At 34.9% G+C, this 17,783-nt stretch overlaps 1 protein-coding gene across 6 annotated transcripts in view; it reads right to left on the bottom strand.

Annotated features, from left to right (window-relative positions):
• LOC139962401 (uncharacterized) overlaps positions 1-17,770 on the bottom strand; it is a 71,170-nt gene extending 53,400 nt beyond the window's left edge. For all 6 annotated transcript variants that reach the window (XM_071962312.1, XM_071962316.1, XM_071962315.1 and 3 more), the window contains exon 1: positions 17,619-17,770. In XM_071962312.1, the coding sequence (XP_071818413.1) occupies positions 17,619-17,667 (49 nt within the window). In that variant the 5' untranslated portion in view covers positions 17,668-17,770. The remainder of the gene's footprint in view (positions 1-17,618) is intronic.
• Positions 17,771-17,783: the final 13 nt, after the last annotated feature.

The following is a 17,783-nucleotide window of genomic DNA, read 5'->3' on the forward strand; positions in this document are numbered from 1 at the left end:
TACATTTATGTGCAGAATGTACTACTGTACATTTATGTGCACAATATACTTATGACAAACGTTTATTTGTACAATGTACTTATGACATACATTTATGTGCACAATGTACTTATGGCATACATTTATGTGCACAATGTACTTATGACATACATTTATGTTCACAATTTACTTAAATGCCATACATTTATGTTCACAATGTACCTATGACATACATTTATTTGCACAATGTACTTATGAGTTATGACATACATTTATGTGCAGAATGTACTACTGTACATTAATGTGCACAATTTGCTTATCATGCCACATTTATGTTCACAATGTACTTATGACATACATTTATATGCACAATGTACTTATGCCATTTTTATGTTCACCATGTACTACTGTACATTCATGTGAACAATGTACTTATGACATAAATTTATGTGCACAATGTAATATTTTTAAGAAAGAAAGAATTCAAGGAAGGGGCCAGGTGACATAATTGTTTCAGCAGAATAACCTGGCTCTTGCCACCACTGCATATAATACCATACCTAACATCCAAACACAAAATATGAGTATTTAGCAAGTTTGTACAGAAGGCCAACAAATTGTCCTTCCACTGTTTCTCATCTGTCTATGGTCCCTATGGTACAGTATAGAAATTGAAACAGTTTAGAAGCTCTTCAAGAAGGTCCTTAAGGCTGTCAAAACTAAAGTTTTTAAACAAACATTTCTAGAAGCTGAGGACCTTTGGGATGAGTTCAAAAGTTGACAATCAAATGTCTTTGGGGAAGCAAAATGCTTCCAGGTAGATTGAAATATGAATGTCCATTGTTTGACTCATATTTAAGGATAAATTATACTGACTAAGTATCATAAAGACAAATTTATCTCACATGCCATTTTAGGAATATTTGGATTGTTTTGGGATTTCTTTATGGGACAACAAACAGGATCTTATGTTCTTAGACTTGAACTATACATTTAAAATGACTATTTAAAAGTTGGACAAAACAGTTTCCTTGGAAACACATCAGTCATCACCTCCTATAGAAAGAACCATATTTTTGCTTTTTTTTATTTCTCCCTCTTTTTTTCTCTTTTTTGTTGTTGAGTATATAGATAAGGATAAGATTTGATTTTCTCAAATACCAGTGCTGGTAAATATTCCAATATTATTAATAAAATATAGTACTGTACTTTGAAATGAAACACCTTGTTGTTACTAACCTTTACCATTATGACACAGGGCCCCATTCATCAACAAAATCGCATGTTTGGCAGAACAACATTCCAGTCATATGTTTTTAAACAGATCTACCCTCATCAATAATTATTGTGTACTCTATAATCAGCTGTGACATAAGCCAAGGAGTGTTCCCACTGAGGGCAGTATTTTACTTTTGTCTATTTATATACCGACCTGTCTGATAATAAAAGTAAATCCACTTGGTGCACTGTACATATATAGTACACTGTTTATGTAAAGTCAATTGTGTTCACAATCCCCAAACCAGTGAATGAAAGAAAATTACAAACCAATGGTTAACTGTGAAGACTGTCTATGTTTCAATTCATATTCCACATCGGGTTACATTTCCTACTGAGGTAATTACCAAAGATGAAGGAAGTCATTAAGTACTCCAATATCGAATAGATAGGTTCTGTGCTAAACAAACAAACTGCTGTGAAAATGATTTAATGTTCAAAAAAACTACCATGCTTCGAAAATGTAAGCACATACAGTATTACCTAAGAAATGGGAAAGGAAAAAATTAAACAAGAGGTGTGAAGTTATTACCAGTTTTCACAATACAAACTAAATTGTTTATATGTACTGTACACTATAGGCAAATTCATGAATTCAAATTGTAGTTTACCATACAACACTGCAACCATTAGCTATTACTATGCACACCCATACTACACTGCAACCATTAAGCTATGAATAACTATGTACACCCAGCCTGTGGTACCATATTACACTGCAACCATTAAGCTATGTATTACTATGCACACCCAGCCTGTGGTACCATATTACACGGCAACCATTAAGCTATGTATTACTATGCACACCCAACCTATGTTATCATACTACACTGCAACCATTAAGCTATGTATTACTATGCACACCCAACCTATGTTATCATACTACACTGCAACCATTAAGCTATGTATTACTATGCACACCCAACCTATGTTATCATACTACACTGCAACCATTAAGCTATGTATTACTATACACACCCAGCCTATGTTCCATACTACACTGCAACGATTAAGTTATGTATTACTATGCATACTCAACCTATGCACCATACTCCACTGCAATCATTAAGATATGTATTACTATGCACACCCAGCCTATGTACCATACTACACTGCAATCATTAAGATATGTATTACTATGCACACCCAGCCTATGTGCCATACTACACTGCAACCATTAAGCTATGTATTACTATGCACACCCAGCCTATGCACCATACTACACTGCAACCATTTAGCTATGTATTACTATGCACACCTAGCCTAGATGTACCTACTACACTGCAATCATTAAGCTTTTCATTACTATGCACACCCCACCTTATTTCATAATATGAAAAAGATTATTAAGTTCATAGTGTGAATATTAACAGTGACTTGAAAAGTAACTAACTCTTTAATCTATATTGACAGATATACTGTCCAGTCATTAACAATACTCCAATGGACTTTAATTCATTTGTCACCCTGTAAAATGCATCCAAAAAGGCTGCGTGCTTATTACTCTAAAGACTTTTTGTCCAGAGTCTCGGTTTACAGTCCTGCGTTTAGTCAAGACTTCCTTTGGTTACTAATCTAAATGACCTGCTTACTACCACGCATAGGCGCTGCACTGTATAATTAGTGCATCCACTGTAGCCACATCCTTCTCTTTATTCTCTCTTCTTTTTTTCCATTTCGGCTTTTAAATACTAAGGTACAAAAGGCATTGCACAAAATATAAGACAGCATGCAGTACTTCAAAGATAAAGTAGAATACCAGTGCACACACTTCAAAGAGGATTACCTTTCTTTCTCCCACAGAAATGCTATTCACCTCACTTGTATATTAAATCAAATTATGCTCCTGGGAAAGTCCTCACAAACAGCTGTTCCTAAAGAGTTAGTTTAGGCCGCCTAGCCCATCCACAATGTGTGTACTACAGCACAAGTTAAAACAAGCTACTGTACCTCTCTCTCTATTGCTACTGTGCTTCTTCTATATAGACAGACCCACACATGACACACATGCAATGTGGTAAAATAACTCCATTTGCACTATGCAGCAGTGTACAGCAGACAACTAAACTAGTCACATCATAATCATCGCCCTGAAGCACTCGCTCTGTGCTTGCTAGACAGACCTTATCAACCGAGTCACTGACGACATGACCGGAATTCAACACACTCCGCCTGTCAGAGTATTTTACTAGCAGCAAAATCAAAATGTAATGAGTCATAACCCAAGCCACAGCAAAACTGTCTTGCCTGCTACTGTTGGGACGGACAGGCAAGCTGCTGTTTCTATCAGTCTTGCGTTTTGGAAAATTTCCTGCATGGGAGGGGATGCTTCCTGCATAGCACAGAGCCAATAAAACCACACACTGTAGATCTAATAAATTAACACAATTAATAAGACATACCTATGTTTGTGTTATGTATCAGAGGTTGTTAAATTCATGTTGTCATCCTTCCAGAAATGTAGTTAGTAGTTTACATGATCAATCATCAGCTATGATGAATATCCTATGAGAGGAACACCAACTCCTTTTTGCTGACTATACACTCAAAATACAATTATCTTTAGAACCAAATAAATACCGATTTTTGAGGTGTGATTAATAATATGTGAGGGAATAATTTTGCACTTTCCCTAATATGCCATTTTTAAATTCAGGGAGCTGTCTTTTAAAATTTACACAAGTTTTGTAATTATCTCCTGTACATACCTGTATCAGGTTCAATGGCAAACAATCTTTGGCCTTTCATAGTAAATTCTTATTATATACCTCCCAAATTTAGCCCAGATTTACAAACAAGAAATATCACACATAACTAAATCACAAAGAAAGGTTTATACTCTGGCATTCGTGCAACCAGCTATTTATGAAAGTAAAGAGGTCACTCTGTCCTTTTTGTCCCTTTTAAAGGGAAAGTGAAAAACTGAGTTTCAATTGGGTGTTCAGGAATATCTAAAATCAAACACATAAAATATCTACTGTATATATCATAAACAAATTTCTAAAGATAAAAGAAATCATTGGCACCAGCAGGGTTCAAATCGAGTATCTGGCATTCCCAATAGAAATGGGGGAGGGAGGGAGGGGAGGGAGGGAAAGGGGAGGGACTTACAATTTTAAGGTAGAGTAATCCTGTGGTCATCTCAATCTTAAGAATTAGTTTCCTAGAGTACTTGCTTTGAATCCCTATCTAGCCAATGACTTCATTGCTATTTATAACCTCTTCCACAATCAAACGTACAGTAAATCTAAAGTCGCAAATTCCATAAAATAAGTACCACACTACACGGCGATTCAACACAAAACAGATAACCCCAAAATCCCCTCCCCCCACTTCCCCTTCATGATTTTATATTAGGGGGTTAAGATGTGGGATGGAATTAAAGGGTTACTGTTGTTGTCATCCACTTTCATCATGCTCAACATTTCAGTCACTGCAGCTGATGGAAATAACAAAATGAGATTTTTCATTTTTTAACACCTGGAGGCATTCTCCTTGGTTAATTCCTAAGGAGATATCGCCCTGAGGATTACTGCACCAAGATATAAAGTACAAGGGTAGCATTGATAGACTCCACGTCCACTCCATCTCACACCTAATACACAACAACAGATGCATTAAGAAGATCTTTATCATTCTCAAGATTTTATCAATGTGTCCTTTTATCCACAACTTCCACCCATGATATGTGTTTCCGCCATGCATGTAATTCAACAAATCCCTACCAGCTGTTAACCAAAACTGGATTCCAAGGAGGTCACACAAGTTCAAGGACTTTAATAGTAGAATCTCAGTTAAAAAACAACAACAATAGCAGCTACAGCATGTGTACAGCTAGTTAACCTATAAGGACATGATCTACAGTATGTTTCAAGTTCTCTGCATTGAGCAAGAGCACAAAGTCTAATGTAAAGTACACTCTTACATTTGTCCATTACACTTTAAACATACAAACATTTTCACTTTCTAAATTGTAGATCATATTTTCTACATTTCTTTCAAGATGAAACAAAACTGGAGAGATACTGTGTATATTTCATGTTATTTGTCCATAGTTTTGTAAGAAAAGGGAGGAAAATGTCATTCAACTAGGATGTCAGAGAAGACAGAGATTTGAAATATATAAATGGAAAATGAATACAGAACTTTGGCCAAGTACAGTATTAGTAGAGTCAGTTGGCACTTATGACGAGAGTCATACATTAGCTTAAAAGTAGGCCCTCGCGCAAACTTTCTGCCATCCTAAGGTTTTCAAAACCCTAAAAATTCTGCCCGCAGAACTTTGTAGCAAGGAAAACATGAAAAAGGCATTCTTTGAGGAGTAGGTACAGAGGGCTAGGGCTTACTTGTGATAGGATTTCAACCTAACAGATGGATAAATGCACTGCCAAACTTTAACAACCTTTCACTTTACTATATGAAGGGTTCCAACTTCAGAGTAGGTACAGTACATCCTTATTAAAGTGTTATGTCACACAACTAGGGTACCAAGTTTCTGTGTGGCCCAGCGCAATCCACTTTGTAGTTTATGCCAGCTTAATATTAGTGGTCAATGTCGTTCTTAAAGCTAAATGCTAAATTCACCTGTTTCTGTTACTCTCTACAACTTTCTTGCAATCATTTAATCCTTCTGAAAGCAATTGATGATTGTTCAGTATTCTCCAATAAAGTATCCTATACATTTTGAATCGGCTCACTTACCTGGAAATGTAACCAACACCTTCCTTAGATTCTGCTTTTGGAAATAGATAAAAAAAATAACCTGCACCATTCATCTCAAGTTTCCTAAATGAAGCACAATGACCTCGTTATGAACCTACTTAATTATCAACAGAAGTTAATTGATAGATAGAACATGGTATCAAATGTGAAATTTGAAACCAACCCACACTTTTGTGTATAGTGAGCATTTGTACTGTGCATGATGATACTGTAGTAAAGTCAATGCATTAATACTGTGTATAGGATTAACATAGGATTAAGGCTGCATTCTCAATATCAAATCTCATTTATCTGCTAAGAATCTACCAATGTTAGAAAAACTATCAATTTTAGCATAATTTGCCTGAAAGTTAGGTGGGTAATATGACTGCCACCCCATCCCCTGTCTCCCATCCCCTCTCCACCAAATTCTTCTTGTCATGGTTATGAACAGAACCAATTTGCAATCATGTTTGATACTAGAAGGAATAACTCAATGTGATCATGAATATTGTGGTCCATTCTCCACAAGTCTCATTCATCATTATGTGTCATTATCTGAGATATAACTAAACTGGTGTGATTAACCACTAATGAATCTTGCCAAATTAATTAACAAGGACAACTTCTACTAATCTACTCCAATCTTATGCATGCAATATATGTAAATCATACGATATGATAAATGTGGATACTTCTCTTGTAAAATTATAACCCATTTTTTGGGTATTGGAAATATTTACTATCAAACAGATCTATTTTGACATCATATTTAATAATTTTGCATTCATTTTGCATACATTTGCATTTGCATACATTTTGCATCATTTTGCATACATTTTGCATACATTTTGCATACATATTGTGATATTTGCATTGTGGGAACTGTCTCCTTACAAATGCCATAACAAGCACCTCAAGCAACTTATTTCAATAGTACTAACTGAGTACATCATAACTCTGATACTGTTTATGATATAATTCTCGTATGTACAGTTATTTACTATACGTGCTGTACTGTAATTTGATGATAACACTGTGATGGCAATAGTATTAACTCCTCACAATCACGTTACTATTGTTTTACTACTTACTGTGCAGTCATAAATCTGTGTAAATCACTATTGGCTATCACTACCAGTAAGATTCAACAGTACGATGAATGACATTGTACACTCTATAACCAATATAAGTAATCAATAATTAATAAAATTAACTGTTGAACCCTCTTCACACTGATGAACAAACAAAGAGTACTTGATAACACTATAAATATGAATCCACTATGTATTAAATCTTGAAGAGAGTAGAGACTGAACACACTATTTATAAATTCATGATATACAGTATATACAGTGACACAGTTCCAAAGACTCCCCACTTGCTTTGATTACTTTCAAACTTTATACTTGTCTGGACTCTACTATTGCACTTTCCCATCTACCCAGTGGTGTCACCAAATATAGCACCAGATTGCATCTACAGTAAGGACCCTTAATTAATCAGGGGGCACCCCTCCCCTTAAACCCCACCCCCAGGACAGCATTCATCAATAAACATTGTGCCCCCTATTTGAGTGCTGTGCCCCCGTGCCCCCCAAGATTGAAATGTCTGGCAACGCAACTGCATCTACCAATCCCTAACAACTGGTCACATTTCAGCACTGCAACATCATTCACCCTCCTCTGGATCAATGTCTATTGACCTGTTGTCTTTCCAAATCTACCTTTCCTGAAGTGAACAGCCTATTCTCTCTAGTGTATATCATTTTACATGTTAATACTAACAGTACACTAACAGTACAGAGTAGACAGGGAATAATTTTTCCGGTATCACTATGCAAAATGCTATGCAAAATGCTATGCAAAATGTGCTAATTGCTATATATACCAGTGCAAAGATGTTCAGCAATTTTTGCACACAGAAACCATAATATTTTATAACAGACAAAGTACAGAACCTTCAAGAATGCTACATAAACTCTGAATGTGCTAACTTATTCCCTGTTAGGTAGATGGAGAGAGTGCAGTATAAGTGGCAAGACAGGTAAGAGGAGAGTGCAGTAATTTCAAATGAACCACAGAGTGAAGGAATTAACAAATGTGAATGCAGGAATCATAAAATAATCAATGAATGAATGAATTTCTGCACAAAGAGTTGATTAGCATTTACATCTATCTTGTACTAACGACCTAATTTTTTATAAATTCCTATAAACTAAGGCACTAGACATAGTTTTTCAAATTTCTAATGCATTACAGCTTGTAATGTATCACATATTCATAGTCTGTAGGGTAACTGTAAAACATCTTTGACATGATGAAGACTAGATTCTACACAGCATCTGCTTATTCACTTTACAGTGCATTATTCATCTCAATCCCTAGCAGGTTAACAGAGGAGTCCGCAATAACAAGACGCATAATCAAATTATACAGTATACTTCAGTACACAATCATTATCCTACTGAGAGTGCATTACAGTATACTTTACATACATACAGTACTGTACAGAATGTATACGTTATATACATACAGAACTGTATATATATGTTATATACATACAGTACAGTACTGTGTGGGCGTCTCCTACTTACACAACAGTTGACGTATATATTATATACACACTGCACATACTGTTACAGCATATATTTGTTATACCTTACAAGTCAGAGCTCTCTTCAAAGCGACATAGATCACCAATCGAGAAATTTAATATTAACCCCATTCCACCAATAACCGACTTAAATATGAACGAAGGCAATATCGCCAAAAGCGATAATTGATGAACTCGGTCTTTTGAAACTCGGAGTAACAAACTCCTGATTTAAAAATCATAAAAAAAATATGCTAATAATAAATTAAGTGGTTTGGCATGATATTATTAAATGATTTATTGTATCGGGCTCAAAATAGACTGTGAAAGAAGACAGTAAAATTGAATTCATTTACAACGGTCCTCACTGGAGAGTCTTGATTCATCCAAATGGTTCTAGAGTGTTGTTAATTCTAATTATTTGTGATATGACAGCATTAAACAAATATGGTTACGTTAATTGCATAGCTTTAATATCTCTAGCCATCAGAGAAAGCTGAATGAGGAAATGTTTTGTTCGGTTATTGTATTAATGTCTGAAAAGATAGATTAAATATTGAAAAATTGTGTTGCCTTTGAAAACATTCATTTGCACAGGGATCAAATGCAGTCAAAATTTCATTAAATTCGGTTTTAATGAAACCATTTTACAGTCTGTCAAGGAATAATATTGGTGTTTGTATTTTGGAATACTGTCTTCCTGCATCAGCAACACCTTGTAAAACTCTTACATGCAGTATTTAAATATTCCCAGGACTAACTTAATCTACCATGTTTCAATAACAAGACCACATATATTTAAACAAGAATCAGCCCTATTTTATTAATAATGTCATATTTTTAACAATTTTAATCATTTAAATAAATCTTAAGTTTAATTAATTAAATTTTAATAAAGTTCTGATAATTTGTTGTAATAAATTTTTAATATAACCATTTTGAACAACAATATGACACAGTAACTCATATCACTCAATATTTAAGTGAGAACAAGCATTTTTTTTAAAGCATAAAAACAACTTTAATTTGAATAATTTTAATGTTTTTTTTTAACAATACCTAAAGCTATATTAAAGTCTTAACAAGTCGTTTCCTTCATTGCACATTTCTGCCTGGTTTACTGTTTCAATGCACCGCTACACTACCAAACAGGAAGGATCAAATCTGGTAAAATCAGCAGAATACAACAAAATAGTTGTCTTCAGTAGACAAGTGATCAAAAATCAATAACAAAGCTCGCTAACCACCTGCCCAATATTCACCTTGATAAATGACATGATTTTTACTAATAGCATGGAAAGCCAAATTCTATATTGTAGGGATCATCATCATCAATATTCTCATAACTTATCAGTTAAATGAGAGGTACAATCTCTACGTGTAGGTAAATAGTCTTTTACATAAGGTGGTGTACGGTCACATCGCATCTCTCCTAAATTTGAGTGCTGTGTTATACATATAGTTGCACACATAGACACTGTAGTTGCCCTGTGTGTTAGTCAAATTATAACCATTTTTTCAATCATAATTTTAATCTCCAAAGCCTGAACCGAAAACAGCCAAACTTGCCACGGTGAAACAGAGAAAAATCAGCTTTTTTATTTTTAAACACTGGATTATTCTACCACTTTAGCAGAATTATACTTGTAATTTTTTACGAGTATAATTCTTTCTATTTCTGGCAGAATCTGGTCAACCCATCGATGAAAAATGACTTAGCTTAATGATAAAACTAAACCACTAATAGCAGAATCGTGGAGATCGTTATCGCCAGTGCTATCCTTTAAAAGAAACTATTCCTATCGGGAATTTACCGTATACCATCATATATATTGGGCCAATAAAGTAGGCTGTTACATAACATACACTAACTGAGATATTACTTTAAGTTAGCAAATGAATCAGCAAAGGACTTAAATAATATTTACTGTATGAGCTCAGAGACATTCAATGTGTGCTCTGAACTTGTAATAATGAAACTAACAGCACTGTGTGACTATGAGCCTATGCATGCTTGTGTTTGTCTAGCTGTGTGTATCACACCCACATATGAGCACGGTTGGAATCGTTAAGTAAGTGCATTAATGGCAAGACTTATTTTGCACCCATCTTATATCCAACACAGCTCTGATGTACTGTAAGTGAAACAGAAAAGTTCCAATAGTGCTCAAGAGGGAATATTCCTGCCTTAATGTGATGGTCTTAAACTGAAATTAATGGATGAAACCAAAAATGGATTTAAAAACAAAAAACGATACATGTAACAATATGAAAGACATTGTTACAGTTGTAGTAGATGTAGTACAGTTGCAGAGGTAACTGCAATTAAAAACCAGTTCGTGTTTTATGCAGTTATGGTATATATTCATACCTTGGCAGAACTGAACAAATAAACAGCTTAAATAAGTTTTACTAGTGTCTTGTGGTTTTTGTGAAGGCCTTTTTATTTATTGTCTATATATATTTTTGTCTCCCTTCACTGCTTTTTCTCTGAATTCTATTCAAGCTGATTAATTAATTAACCTCAATTCAGCTTTAACTTTTTGTTGATGAATTGATGACAATGAAAATACAGTCAAGTTTCCTCTATTTGCAATAGACATCTTCCTCATTACTTGTATGTCCAATACTGTACTATATGTTAAGAGGAAGTAGTGTTTTGTCTTCAAGTACTGTAAGCTAGATGTTAAACATATGAGCTGCGATCTAGTAACCTACTTTCTTTTAAGCTCATGTAGCAAAGTTTTCTATTTTAAAAGTACTATGAATAGTTTAATCAAGTCTGGGAAAACACACAGTTTCCTGTATTTTAACCTATCCCTGATTCTGCCAAGTACTGTCATTTTCGATACTGTAGTTACAGAATCTGTCATCAAACTATACATGTAGTAATAATATTGATGATTTTACCGTAACTGGCACTGTACAGTTGATACTATGATACTATGTAGTACTGTATGTTAATATTGATGATTGTACAGTTACATGCACTGTACAGTTGATATTATGATACTATGTAGTACTGTATAACTAATATTGATGATGGTACGGTTACTTGCACTGTACAGTTGATACTATGATACTATGTAGTACTGCATGTTAATATTGATGATTGTACAGTTACATGCACTGTACAGTTGATACTATGATACTATGTAGAACTGTATGCTAATATTGATGATTGTACCGATACTTGCACTGTACAGTTGATACTATGAAACTATGTAGTACTGTATGCTAATATTGATGATTGAACGGTTACTTGCACTGTACAGTTGATACTATGATACTATGTAGTATTGTATATTAATATTGATGATTGTATGGTTACTTGCACTGTACAGTTGATACTATGATACTATGTAGTACTGTATGCTAATATTGATGATTGTACCGATACTTGCACTGTACAGTTGATACTATGAAACTATGTAGTACTGTATGCTAATATTGATGATTGAACGGTTACTTGCACTGTACAGTTGATACTATGATACTATGTAGTATTGTATATTAATATTGATGATTGTATGGTTACTTGCACTGTACAGTTGATACTATGATACTATGTAGTATTGTATACTAATATTGATGATTGTATGGTTACTTGCACTGTACAGTTGTAACTATGATACTATGTAGTATTGTATACTAATATTGATGATTGCTCCATTACTGTACAGTTGATACAAGTCCATCATCAACATACAATTATACTGTACCAGTCACTATACTAGTTAATACTCAACAAAAACCACTCTCTAAATTAACGAGGCTGTGCACCGAACAGTCCATCACTGTCTACAGTTAGTGTGAATATGAAACATGAGACACATCCACCGTCCACCATATTGAAGATTCAAGCAAATCACATAAATTATGCTACTCTATAGGCTCTATTATTCATGTGAAGACGGTAATTATAGGATTTTTTGACATGTCCAAATATGTGTTCAAACACACACTGAAGCTACATATCTTTATTATCAGGCAGTGGCTTTTAACAACATGCAAACTATATATAAAGTATTCCAAGAATAGCTGGATACATGACTAAGACTTAACACATGGATGCATCAGTAGAATGAACCCTTTCAATACAACGGCATCACAGGTGTCCTGCATTGATTGTATCTTCACTTCTTTTGTTTTTGTCTGGTTTTGCTTTCAGTTTCTTTATTTTTTAGATATCCTCTCAATAACAGACACTTAGCTATTTTCATTCTTGTACAAGTAGACTTGTTCATATGCAGTGAAAAAAAAAATGTCCAATTTCCTTTTTCCACAGAATGCTTGCAAATGCCCTAAAGTTACTGGTTTGAGGATTTACGAGCAACCATACTCACCTGTATATATCTCTACATATCAACTGCCTTATCTACCTAAAAATACTTGATAGAAAATTGTTAGCACTGTTCCCCCCTCTTCTGGGGCACCCCCTCTTCTGGGGCGCCCCTCTTCTGGGGCACCCCCTCTTCTGGGGCACCCCATCTTCTGGGGCACCCCCCTCTTCTGGGGCAACCCCCTCTTCTGGGGCACCCCCACTTGGGCACTGCCTACTTTTTCTTCCTTCCGAACCTACCATTCGGAAGATTTCTATGGCAACAACCTGACAGAAAATACACCTTCTAATAAGAATGAAGCCAAACTGAATAACACCGTAGAACTTGTATGGCATAAAACATTGGCTTGTGGTTAAATACCAACAGCTACACGTATGACATAGCTCATGAACTGCTGAGTTAGAGTTGGAAGAAGTTAGTCACCACATTACCATGGAAACACTGTCATCTTGCCAAAAAAAAAAGCATATAGTTAGTGTGTACTGCTTATTAGTGCCGATAACCGTGTCCAGAAGACCAAAACATTGGGGTAACACTGATAATGTGAGACCAGGCCTTAGGCCTTTAAGATATGGTATGCTTTTAACTTGGTTAATAAAGAACATTATGCCTATGACTGGAAAATGAGGATTTTTTGCCTCTGACTTGAAAAAGAGAATTTTTAAAGGCTACAGTAAACTTTGCCATGGTAACGCTTCAACATTTAATCACATCTAGGTCAATAAGCGTGAAGGATTACAACATTGTGAATGTTCATATACGTGCCTCTAGAGGATACTGAAACTCCATGTATGATAGGCGAGTGTTTCCCACTCATATGCAATGTTCTTCACTACCAGGCCTAATTTACAGTTTGTGAAAATACCAGAGCAGTAGCTCCTGATACATATTGTACTGCAAATTAACAATTCATGAATATAAATTTGTTTGCATCTACAGAATGGGTTATGTGGTATATACATGCAGATTATTCCATTTGTACTTTACAATATTCAGTGATATTTCAAACCGAGTAAAATTGAAAAACAACTTTTTTAGTCTTTGCTGATACAACATTTTGATGATTTACTCAAGTCACATACCACTGCATACTGTCATTAGCTTTAGATGAACATTATTTCAAATAGTGAGGTAAAAATTAACAAACAAAAAAGGAAACATTTTCAGTTTGCTTTTTAAGATTCAGGTATGCTTTAACTCGGTTACTAATAAATATTATGCCCTATGACTTGAAAAAAGAGGATTTCTTGACTATGACTTGAAAAAGTCAAATATTGAGGTAAAAATTAACAAACAAAAATGGAAACATTTGCAGTTTGCCTTTTAAAGGTTTAATACTGTGAGGAGAGAAAAAGCAAGAGGAAAAGATATTGAGTGCATTTGGACATATAGTCAGTTTTGCGAAACGAAATGAGGACAACTTGTTTCCTTATGTCCCTTCCCCTTTACTCTGCTTTACTCTATATGGGTACAGACCTAACCACTGGTACAAAATATGTTCTACTTCAATGAACTCTAAGTGGAATTCAGATGCAACTTGTCAATCTTTTCACTTCCTCTTGACTTCATCTAATGAAACCACAATGGAATCAATAATAAATAAATTCCAATAAACTTCAGCTTCCCTCAAGGGATAAACATACATCATGCAATATTAGATATTAAGTTTCTTTCCTTGTTAACATCTGCATCATTTGGTGAATGTATGTACACCATTAGTTGCTGAGTGGATTAAGCTTGTTTGCTGCATGTACATAGTAAATTAATCACAATAGGAGACAATGAGAGTAAAGTGTTTGTTTGTTGACTTTGAAACTTCAAACCTCTTTGTTTTTTGAATCAGATGAGCAAGATATTGGAGGTGGTTCAAAAGTCATATAATGCTAGAGCATTTTCTACTTGTGTCATTCTTCCAAAAACCTATAAACTTTGCAGTGTTTCAAAGATGTTTCCAGTAAGTAGCTTACTTGACATATGTAGGTAACAGAAATCTTTCAGATTTTGAATGCTTAACGGATCAGCTTGAAGTAGGAGAAGTTGTAGCGGAGTGCCGGCCTCCCACTGAAGACGATGTGTGGGTCACTACCCAAAATGAACACGAGACGTGACTCGACTCCCAAGCAGGAGTTGGGAATCTGATGTAGAAAAGTGTTATGCAGCCATGATTACAAACACAGCCTACGGTACATACTGAACAGTATTATTGATATACTGTAGCATGCATGGCCTCCACTGTAGTCTTGCTCAGTGATATATAAAATGATGTTTTTGCTGTCAATTGCTTGGTTATTAATAACAGATGATCCCTTAGGGCAATCAAAAACTATGGAGATTACTAATCTTGTACTTCAGTTTGAACCTTAGATTTATGAAGGCAGTTGTTTAATTCTTTAGAATGACACATGTGGTACTTGTGAGTTTAATATATAAATTTTTTGAATAAATTGAGATCTTTCTTAAGAAAAGCTACAAAAAGTGTAAATATGGATATATGAGTTCAGATTTGCAAGACTAATAGAAGTTGTTTTGAAAGGCTAGGATACAGATGTATGCATTACATTATGCTACTCAGACCTGCTGCAGTCTCCTATCTGTATACCACTTCATCCTCTTGCACTACTCTATGACTTGTGAATATAACATGTATATTCCAACCTCACCAAACAATGATAATACTGTATATGATATGAATATTCATATCAGTTTCATTTTCTTCGGCATAAGATCAGTCTAGTACTCAGCGTATCAGTGACTATCAGTAGTACTGTAACTATTGGTCTGCTATAGCATAAACAGCTGTATGTTATATATTCTAGGGTTAGTTTATGCAAGGATGTTTTTAGACCTTTGATATTGTCATACATTAATAGATTACATACATACATGTAGTATTATTTTTATTGTTTGAAACTTTCTAAGCCTTGTAGTTTGTCAAATGCAATTACCTTATTTTAACTTTATAGATTTTGATAATCAGATAGGATGGATAAGTTATTGCTTTCATATCCCTCTCTTATTGGCTTTAATTGTGCAATAAATTCTGTCAGAAGCCATTATCAGATCAATACAGTACATCAATCACAATCACCTCAACACAAATCTTTTCTTCTCATTGCTGTATAATATCTCTTGAAATACAGTATGATACATGTAATTTATGCAAAAGTTCTCAGACATTGTGGAAACATGGAAAAATTATTGGAATATGGAGAACTTGGAAGTGCAGCAATGGGTGCCGATAAAAGTCTCTTGCTGGGAGAAAAATGTACATACATGCAACATATGTTTAATTTATATACAGAAAGAGAAGGAGCAAGATCTCACGAGTATATTGTATTCCTTTTCTTTATTGGTCTATGTGGGTAAACTGTCACAAATTTGTACCGTCTAGCTCCTTTTAATAAATTTGTCACATTAATTTAATTCACCCCTACTTGCAGACTGCAGTCAGGGTAATTTCTCATGTCTGAGAAGAAACTTGCTACTTCTCATGAAATTAACACAGGTCTGTATATGGTACATGATATATAATGTGATTATGAGTAAATATATACATGGTAATAACCGATGCAAGAAAGGAATGAAATAGTAGCCAAGTCATCAACAGAATTTTAGGCAGACCGAATATTCTCAAAGACCTCCTGAGCCAGTTCCCCTCTGTTTCGAACTTATTTCATGGGCATGTTTACCACTAGAAACAGATTTACTGTAATAAATTTCACATGTAGATGGAAGACTTTGTGAAATGCACTGTAACTTCAAAGTACAGACAAATGTGACTTTGAAAAGACAAAAAAATACAGACATTAATGTTTCCACAACAAGACACATTCACAAACAATGAGGGCAAAAGGACATGCATTCCTTTATAAATACTGAACTGAAATTGCTCAACGTCAGTTCCAATCTGAAATTACCTTCCTTGTGATGAACAAATCTAAACAACAAAAAATACTTTGAATGGAAGGATCACACAAAACACACTAATCAAGAATATCAATGTTTCCACGCCCTAGAGAAACTTGTCTAATTTGGTAGTGTGATAAAAGCTAGCCATATTTTTGATGTCCCTATTGTTTTGAATTCAACCTCTAGTAACAGATGTTCAATTCAACCATCACCTGTATTGCCATGAGAAGTACTCAGGTCTAACTTAGTCTTACATATTAGCAATACAAACAGATGAATTACTAAAATTCAGTTAGGCCTAGGAAAGTTCACATGTAGGAATGTATTGGTGGGCTAGTAATGAACATTGCCTAGGTCATAGGCCAAACTGAGGGCCGAGGTCTACAGCTGGCTAGGATTTTTCTTGCAGTATCTAGCCTCATGTAGTCATGTATTCGTCATTGTTGTGGGCAGACTGAAAGTTGACAGTGGTTAGTTCCATACATAGTCAATAGTCTAGGCCTTGTGAAATTAAATAACATTTTCCATTAGTTGGTCAGGGTTTGTGTAGCCTAGTTAATTACATCAGCAACCGGCCAACAATTACACTACAGACGTAAGATTACGTAGGCTAGACAATCGCCTACATATCACAATAATACATGCATGATGCAGTGTGGGGCCGGTCGCACCCCGTAATTTATTTCTTCTGCATATGTCGTAACAAAGATTTATCTCGAGGAATGAGTACATGCAAGCGCCAATCAGACGCATCTGGGGTTTTTCTAAACTAAAAATATCATATTTGGGTGTTTCATTGTTTATTTATCTTACCAGTTTGCTGTTTTGAGAGATTTTCATCGGGCCCTACATTCTCCGCCATGCTGATGATGTCAGAATGATAATATTAGTAGACTTATATCAGTCGTTTCCGTCTAGCAGGTACATCTGTTTTCATGCAGTAAACTGAGTGTGGCGGGCTTTAAGAAAAATAGTAAG

This window comes from Apostichopus japonicus, chromosome 21 (genome assembly GCF_037975245.1).
Source record: "Apostichopus japonicus isolate 1M-3 chromosome 21, ASM3797524v1, whole genome shotgun sequence".
Taxonomy (NCBI): Eukaryota; Metazoa; Echinodermata; class Holothuroidea; order Aspidochirotida; family Stichopodidae; genus Apostichopus; species Apostichopus japonicus.